Source organism: Staurois parvus, unplaced genomic scaffold, assembly GCF_062004578.1.
Source record: "Staurois parvus isolate SC_StPar_1 unplaced genomic scaffold, SC_StPar_1.0 ptg000013l, whole genome shotgun sequence".
Taxonomy (NCBI): domain Eukaryota; kingdom Metazoa; phylum Chordata; class Amphibia; order Anura; family Ranidae; genus Staurois; species Staurois parvus.
In genome coordinates this window covers 14,350,781-14,359,384 of record NW_028317809.1, presented here as the reverse complement: position 1 = coordinate 14,359,384, position 8,604 = coordinate 14,350,781, and the positions used below count along the sequence as shown (strand labels likewise).

The window sequence follows — 8,604 nt, the reverse complement described above, 5'->3', positions numbered from 1 at the left end:
TAGTTGTATACAATCGATGGCTTCCTTTCATGCCATCCATTGTATAAGTGTGTCTAGCTGTGAATGGTCACAGCGATCACATGCACAAGCTGGGCTAATCACAGCCCATCTGTGTCATGTGATTAGCCGTGGCCAAATCACAGCAGAGGAAAAAAAAAAAAAAAAAACCTGTCACCAATTATTTCTATCACAAGGGATGCATGCATTTCTTGTGGTTAAACTTCACTGGGTTTTTTTTTTTTTTTTTTTTTTTTATTAAAAACACACCACAAACACCGTGTGGTGAGCAGGTTGCAGAATCCTAAAAAAAACACTAGGGAATTTACATTTCCCATTATTCCTTGCACCATTCCCCCTTAGGGCATTTTGGTGCAGGGTGGGATTAGGGAGGTAACAGCCATTCATCTAGGAATAGGGAGTGCTTTGCTGACAATCGCACAATAGTAGATACCATCACATCCTTCTGTCATACTAAAGACTGCAGTGAAAACAACCTGTGACCAGAGTTTGGTCAGTTGTCTGAAGGAAGAGACGGCAGCACCTTCTATCAAGTAATGGCATTATTCTTAGGATTTGGATACACCAACATGGCATTTGCATTACATGGCTCCATTTGACTACTATTGTACTTTAACCTATACAGGAGGAGAGGTAAATAAACCCTTTAGACATCCAAAGAAGTAATATCATCAGCATTAGTATGCACTGGCTAAAGGCCAAGGTTACCCCCCACCCAAAGAATACAAAAAAAAAAAAAAAACCAGACAACACACACACACACACACACACACACCTTTTTGTAGGTAAAAGATGTGCATCTATTTTATATTTTGTTATAGCACAGGTGCTGTATTATAATATGCCAAGCCCTAAATACAGGTGTAACATCCTTTAATTCACATAATTTCTATGATTAATCTAACTACTGAACCAATTTTGAAAAAAAGGACAGCAAGATTTTATGTGTTATACCATTATGAAATACTCAGGGATCTGTAATACAAAGCTGTATCTTTACGCAGCTCTGCCAAAGCATAGAAAGAGGGTCACAAGAACATCTTCAGGTGACAGATTTTTAAATTGCAAACTTTGGCCAGCAGTCATAGTATCGCATGATCAGGGGCCACACTGGTTTCCGATAATCAGTGGGAGACAGAGCAATCAAAGAAATAGGAGCATGTGCAATATTGCAATACTAGGTCACAGCTGCAACGGGGATCTGTGTTTGAGAAAGTCATTTAAAGATTGCATACGCCTAGGGATGAACCTCAGTTTTATAGATCAATCCAATTTGTTAAATTATGAATAAAAAAAACAAACAAACAAACAAACAAAAAAACAAAAAACCACCAGACAGAAAAAAAAAAAATTCTGTAACCAACACATTTTACTTACCATTCAAAAATAGCTTTATTGCACAGATAACCATTACAAATATAGATAGTGACCCTAAATAAAAAACAATTGTTTCCACATATATGTTTAGCCTGCAATCAAATGGAGCAAAGAGTCAAATTGACCATAAACAAACCAGAACCATTTAGGACACCATTCCTAATAAGTTAGTTTTGATGTAGATTTTGCATACATAGTGTCAAAACATTAGATACATGCATACCCTTGACTCAATGTAAGCTAAACTGTAACTACTAAAATCTGGGCTAAAAGCTAGACTGTTAAGATATATATCAGTATAGCTTCATGATTCAGACAAAGCTAGGTAATCATTAAACCCTACTGAGCAAACATACAGTCTCACAATTTGACAAGTTTAAAAACAGAAAAAGAAAAAATGCACACTTTTAACTACATACGACTAAAGCAAGACATGTTCTAAAAGACCCTAGTGGAGGAGTTGGAAACATTTAAAAAATAATGGTTATGGATAGCCCCACCACTGCTGGGTGGCAAGATCTTCATGCACAGTTCTTAAATGCCTGTTGTAGCATTCTTCCCATCTTTTGATTTTCCCATTTTCCACCATTACAAATTTCCACTCTACGTTGGCATCAGCTGGCAGAGCAACTGAATGTGACCAATAACCGTCTTTATCAGAAGTTAGGGGGACATAGCTCTCCCATTCACCAAGTTTCTCATGATCCCCAATGACTGCAATCAGCTGAGAGTCGGAGTGCGTGATGTAGTGCACTCTGAAGCCAAGACTTACATTATGTGGGATTGGCTGTACTGCAGCCACCCTTTTTGTCCTTTGAGGGTCAACATCATTTAGTTTTGCCTCGGAGTGAGTAGCAAAGCAACTGTTGTCACTAGAGCCTGACCCGTTGGAATCATTACTTTCCCCTTCTTGGTTGGTTAAATGTAAGAGTACACATCTGTCCACACTTGGATTTGTTTGACTTGTCAGAATCACAGCTTCTAATTTCTGGGGGATTGCCACCTCTGCGTGACAACTTTCAGTTGATACGTTGTTAGTTATGTGACCATTAACTTGTGCGCAGGTTGTATTTTCCAGGGTAACTGACAGCTTATTAACCGCCAGGTCCATTTCTGATTGCTCATAAGACTCAAGTTTATGGTGGTCAAACTGGTCAACATTCTTTTCACTTGCCGATCTATTGACTTGCTTAGAAGTGGTAACATTTGGTGCATTGCCATTTGTGAAATTCCCTTGGAGACACACTATGGGAAAAAAATATAAAATGAATCAGTTTCACATAAAATGTCTGTCAATAAAAGCATATCCCCCCCCCCCACCCCCCCAAGTCGCAAGATTGTACAAGTCTATGACCGTAGCATGAAATATGATAAAGCCTATAGTCCTGTACTCATGTTAGGATTGGAGACTTGCTTGGAAATGCCTTAGGGCTTGTTCACACCAGTGTGCAGATATATCAGTTTTTCTGCATCTGCTCTGCGAGGGAACAATGCAGTTAATTGTTCTCTATGTGCCCTGCTCACACCACAACACTAGTATAACATGCAGATTTGTTCTGCCCAGGAATCTGCAACATGTATAAAACATATTGAGGCATGCATGGAAACTGATGTAGACGGATGTCTCTGCAAGTGAAATCTGCATGTCAGTTTCCATCAGTTTTTCTGCAAGTATGGTGTGAATGAGGCCTTAAAATACCTTATTCTCAGTTAAAATATTTCCTTCTGCACATATACCAGTGTCCAAGCTGACAAAGTCGAGTAACACTCACACTTCATCACAGAGAAGGGGAGAGATAGTCTTACCAGGTCTATGAGCATTACTAAGCAAAGCATCTCCTCTGGTGTTTATTGGCCTGCAAAGTTATGTTTTGACTCCATACACAATTGTAGTAACAAGAACCTGAAGGGAAGAGCTTTGCAGAAGAAAAGTGCAGATTTTGGTGGGTACAAAGTGGTCCTACAGATTTTAGGTTTAGTTGCATGCAGTTAATGCGCGTCCTTACTTTACAGTGGCAATTATATGACAGACATGGCTGTAAATTATAAAATGTGCAAATTATATTGGATACATCTCGTTCCACAAAATCATGTCCTGTTCCCTGAACTTTGATCAGTGTATGGCCAACTTTAGTCTAGGGCAGCCTTTCTCAACCTTTTTAAACCCAGAGGAACCCTTGAAAACTCTGGTCTCAGGAAACCCTTGAGAATAATTACTGTATCTACAACTCATGACACATTAACAAGATGGTCATTGGGAAGAATACTCCTGACACTTCGTCATTAGGAAGAATTACCCTCTTACAAATAGATCAGTGTGTCAGTGAACTTACAAGAGGCAGAAACTGCTCAATTCACAAGGGACCCCTAGGAAGCTCTGGAAGAACCTCACGGTTCCACAAAACCCTGGCTGAGAATCCTAGTCTAGTGGGTAAGAAATGCTTACCTTATTCCTTGCCCTGCAGACTGTCTCCACACAAAACTGCCCCACCTTGATTAGGAGGTGGCTGTCTCTCCAATGCCATCACTTACAATGTAGGACCAGCAGTACAGCACTTTGTGAAGCCATCAAGGGTTTCCCCACACACCAGGAGTGGAGGAGAGTGCCGGCTGCCTGGAAGGGGGAGTAAGGAATAAGGCAAGTATTCCACCACTTTATTGAAAACTCACAAGCTGTCCATCATATTTTGGGAATTCCTACATCATGCTGTAGACAGGCAAAGGGTTCTTCTGTATCTACCGACACCATCCGGCATTATAGCTATTCCAAGTTTAGTCTACTGGGGTAATTACATCAGATACCAATAGTGTACAGTTAGCACCACATCCAACATGGGAGGTGGCAGTTGTATACGGCCACCACCTACAAAGCCATTCACAAGATGCTTTGTTTTGTATGAACAATTACAAGGCTTCCTTTGATTGGCGAAGGTGCATAGGTGGTGGCATGATCTCTACTTCAGCCAATCTGAGGAAGCCTCGAATTCATTCATAAAATACAAGGCCTCTTGTGAATTGCTTAACAGCTACTCAGCCAAACTTAATTTTGTTCTGGGAATAGGATGGTAACACATGGTGCTGTATACTGTATGCAGATAATACATATAGTTTATACAGCACTGACAGTGGCCATGCCTCATAAGTGAAGTAAATAGTTTGTTTAGGCCAGCTTGGCGCAAACAAGTCATTTTAAAAAAGGGATAGCAAAGCTAGTTAAGCCAGCCATAGATGCTTCAATCTCAGCTGGTTCAGTAGGCACCAGTCGAGATTCGAACCATCTATGGGCAGGCTGATTTTACCCAAATTGTACAACAATCAAATTGGGTACAATCAGCCTGCCAGATTGTGCATGCAATCATTGCCAGTGGCTACAGTCGCTAGCAAAAATCACTGGTCTCTGGCTGGGACAGCTCCCAGCCAGAGAACACAATGGCTCTACAGGAGGTATTCCCACCCCACCTCCATCAGCATTGACTGTGCTAATGAAGGAATCATATCCCCCCCCCTCCCCTCAACATTGACTGTGCTGATGGAGGAATCATCCCCCCCCATCCCCTCAACCTTGACTGTACTGATGGAGCAAATGTATCCCCCCCCCCCCAGCCCCTCAACATTGACTGTGCTGATTGAGGAAGCAAGTGATTTTCTTTCCTACAAGCTGTGGTTGCAGCGGGAAGGGGAGGAAACAAAAAAAAAAAAAAAACAAAAAAAAACAAAAAACAATCGCATTGTCTATGGTTGGCTTTAAGCAAACTATTGGAGGGGCTTCAAAAGCAGCAGTTAACAGTGTATTTAAGTAGAAGGAGAAAATCCCAAGAGAAGAGACTACATTTTCTAGACATGGCCTGGAACTCGTTATATATGCAATAGAATGGCCCATTTCAAATTATTTGTTATACTTGGCCATGGTTTCATACTGAACCAGGCCCTCATTTTCAAGTTTCACAATAGTTTGTGAAATTTCTGTAATGTAACATGTTGGTGCAATGTTTCAATGACATTTCTATTTGCCTTACACACAGTTTCACCATGACCTATGCACACGCTGACCCTATTCAATAAGTGACCCCCTTTCAGAATTTAATTTTAAGATTGGAAATGGTTTCTGGGAAATGATCCACAGAAATCCTCTATCCTACAAGTTACAGGAGAAAGGACTATATTGCAGTTTAAAGTGGTTTTAAAGGCTCAAGGTTTATTGCCTTCATGCATTCTATGCATGAAGGGGAAAAAAAAAAAAAAACCCACACACCTTCTGGGTGCATAGCCCAGCGCCCCCCCCCCCCCCCCAGGATTGGGGTAAGCCCCCTCCGATCCAGCAACGGTCGACATCCTCTGCTGTCTAGGGACTCTTCCTCCTCATTGGCTGAGACAGCAGCAGAAGCCCATTGGCAATGGTAGCCAGTAAGCCCATGAGGAAGAAGGGGTGGGGTCAAGCCATGGCTCCATGTGTCTTATGAACAGAGAGCAGCGGCTTGGGGACAAGCATGCAGCGGTGCCCCCAGGGCAAGTGGCTTTCCCTTGGGGCACTGCTCAAAGGGAAGGAGCACCGCTGGGGACCTGAAAAGAAGATGATTGGGGAAACTCTGTGCAAACCCACTGCACAGAGCAGGTAAAAAAAAAAAACCACACACACACACACACACACACACACACACACCTTTAGTGTCACTTTAAAAACCAGGTTCCTTGCTTTAGTTCAAAGACTAAACCAATTTGTTAACCATTAGCAGTTGTTCCAAGCAGATTTCAGTTTTACAACTGCTACAGTGAACCCTGGAAGAGACATAAGGCAGAAATACATTGTCTGAGCTCTGAAAATGCTAGTTCTCTGGCTGGGTCTGGCTTCAAGAATTCTGTCACAGCCAGTTTTAATTTCCCATCTGTTTGTCAGTAACAAAAACCACTGGATGAGCATGACCACCACACAGCAGAAAATGTAAAAAATATCTAACATTGGATGAGAAGGGTTAAAATCTGTCTTTATTGCCGTGTTGGACAAGCATTCATGAAAGATCTGCAATGTTGAGACAGACACATTTCTGCTTGATGTAAGGAGTATGGCTACTAGCAATACAGGGGCATGGAGACACAGGGGGGGTCATTTACTAAAAGTGCACGGTGCAAAATATGGTGCAGCTCTGCATAGAAACCAATCAGCTTCCAGGTTTTATTGTCAAAGCTTAATTGAACAAGCTGAACAGTTTCTATGCACAGCTGCATTAGATTCTGAGTGCATCAGTTTTAATAAATCTCCCCCATACTGACAGTGGATTTCCATTTCAAATTTTAAGTGAAAAGTGCATGAGCAGTAAAAAAAAATGTATTAGTAACAGATCAGGGGAAAAAAAAAAAAAAAAAAAAAAAAAACCCACACACCCCCATACACTACCACCACTAATGCAACCACCCATTTAAGGATTGCAATATTACATTTTTATTTGAGGTGTTGTAGATCAATTAAGGTGGGTACAACCAGCCTGCTGGGTTTCACATGTGGTTATTGCTAGTGAGCAACCCCCCCTCTGGGAGAACACCATGGCTCCATGGGAGGGCTTTCCCCATCAACACTGACTGTGTTGATTGGGCAATCAAGTAATCCTCGTTCCTTCAACCCATGGTTACAGGAAAGATGATCACTCCATCTATGGCTGGCTATACATTGCACCTGTGATCTACTGATCATGGGTGCAATACTCTGCATGCCCATCAGAACCCCCCCCCCACACACACACACCTTGCATAAATATGTCCATTTATTATATTTTCTTTAGGGTGTACAATTTATGCTTCCCCCCCCCCCCCCCCCGTTTTTTTCCACTGTACTGGGGTCCGGTGCATTTTGCCGAGTTCCAGTACAGGGGAAAAAAAAAAAAAAAAGAAAAAAAAAAAAAAAAAAATGCATAATATTCCTTTTTTTGCTGAAGCACACTGTAACTGACCACACTAGTGTGTACTATGCCATTGGAAACCATATAAACTTACTTTCCATGTGTTTTGGATGCAGAGGGAAAAAAAAACAAAACACCACAAAACAAAAAAACACCACACATGGTATGTGAACTGTCCCTTAATGAAACAAAAAAAAAAAACCCACACACCAAAATAGCATCTGAGAAAAATAATAAAAAATAGAAACAAACAAAAACAAAACAAAACCACACATGATCACCCATTTAAGATACCTGTTACATCCGCTTTCTGTACTCGCTCGTCACCTCCATTTATCAGTGTCACTCCATCCTGGACATGAGCTGGGTGCATCAAGCCAGTCTCCACACCGATGGGCAGCACTTTATCTGGGACAATGAAGTCGTTCTCTTCTTTACTGGTTGGCACCAACTTTTCCTCTGTGACTGTTGAAGGTTTCAAATCCTCCACAGTGACCTGTGCACCAACAGAGAGGTGAAGGTCCTCTCCAGCACCCACCAACTCATCATCTGAAGAGCCCAGATCTTCATTGACCTGTTCCTCTAAACCTGTGGAGTGGTGAACGTCAGGTGTGGACTCTTCCAGGGGTTCTTGTCTGAGGTGCACCTCTTTCTGTAGGTGGTGTAGATCTCCTGCATGGTCCTGCACAAGGTCTTCTCCTGTAGGGTGCTCCTTTGGAGTGCTCTGGTCTTCATATGAGAAGGGGTCACCTTGGTCATCCACTTCATGTCTTGTACTGCTTTCTGTGGTGTACAGCTGAGTAGCGGTGTCATGTGTGAGGAGGTCTTCTCCAGCATGGAGCATTGGCTCATTATCAGACGTCTTCTGAGGCTGGGTGTGCTCGGACTCAGGTTCCTGATGGTGGAAGGTGAGCTGGGTCCCTGGTCCTGCGTCCTCTCTCTCTTGGACCGGGTCCTGCTCCTTCCCCCTCCCGAACCATACCCAGGCTAAGACGGCGGTGATGATCCCCAGCACCACAACTGTCCACATGCTGCTCTCCTGAGCTCGGCTCCCCGACACCATCCCGCCTCCAGCCTGCGCTCCCTATTAGTAGATCATCGGCTGTCCCCGCCCCCTGCCCTGGTGTCAGAGAGAGATCACAGCCCTCCCCGGACTGCCAGCAGAGAGCTGGGATTATGAGGGATCACAGGGATCGCACACCAATTCTCACTTATGTAACCACAGCTTCTCTTTCATCTACGACGTGTGCTGCTCCACGTGTTACCCTGGAGAGATTTAAAGTGACACTAAAACTCCACAAATCCTCCATATACATCC

At 42.7% G+C, this 8,604-nt stretch overlaps 1 protein-coding gene across 1 annotated transcript; it reads right to left on the bottom strand.

Annotated features, from left to right (window-relative positions):
• Nucleotides 1-1,385: 1,385 nt before the first annotated feature.
• STBD1 (starch binding domain 1) lies at nucleotides 1,386-8,367 on the bottom strand. The gene is made up of 2 exons (XM_089675959.1): nucleotides 7,581-8,367; nucleotides 1,386-2,640 (listed from the first exon to the last, which is right to left on the bottom strand). The coding sequence occupies exons 1-2, from the start codon at nucleotides 8,347-8,349 to the stop codon at nucleotides 1,880-1,882; spliced, it is 1,530 nt and encodes a 509-aa protein (XP_089532085.1). The 5' UTR covers nucleotides 8,350-8,367; the 3' UTR covers nucleotides 1,386-1,879.
• Between the last annotated feature and the right edge of the window lie 237 nt (nucleotides 8,368-8,604).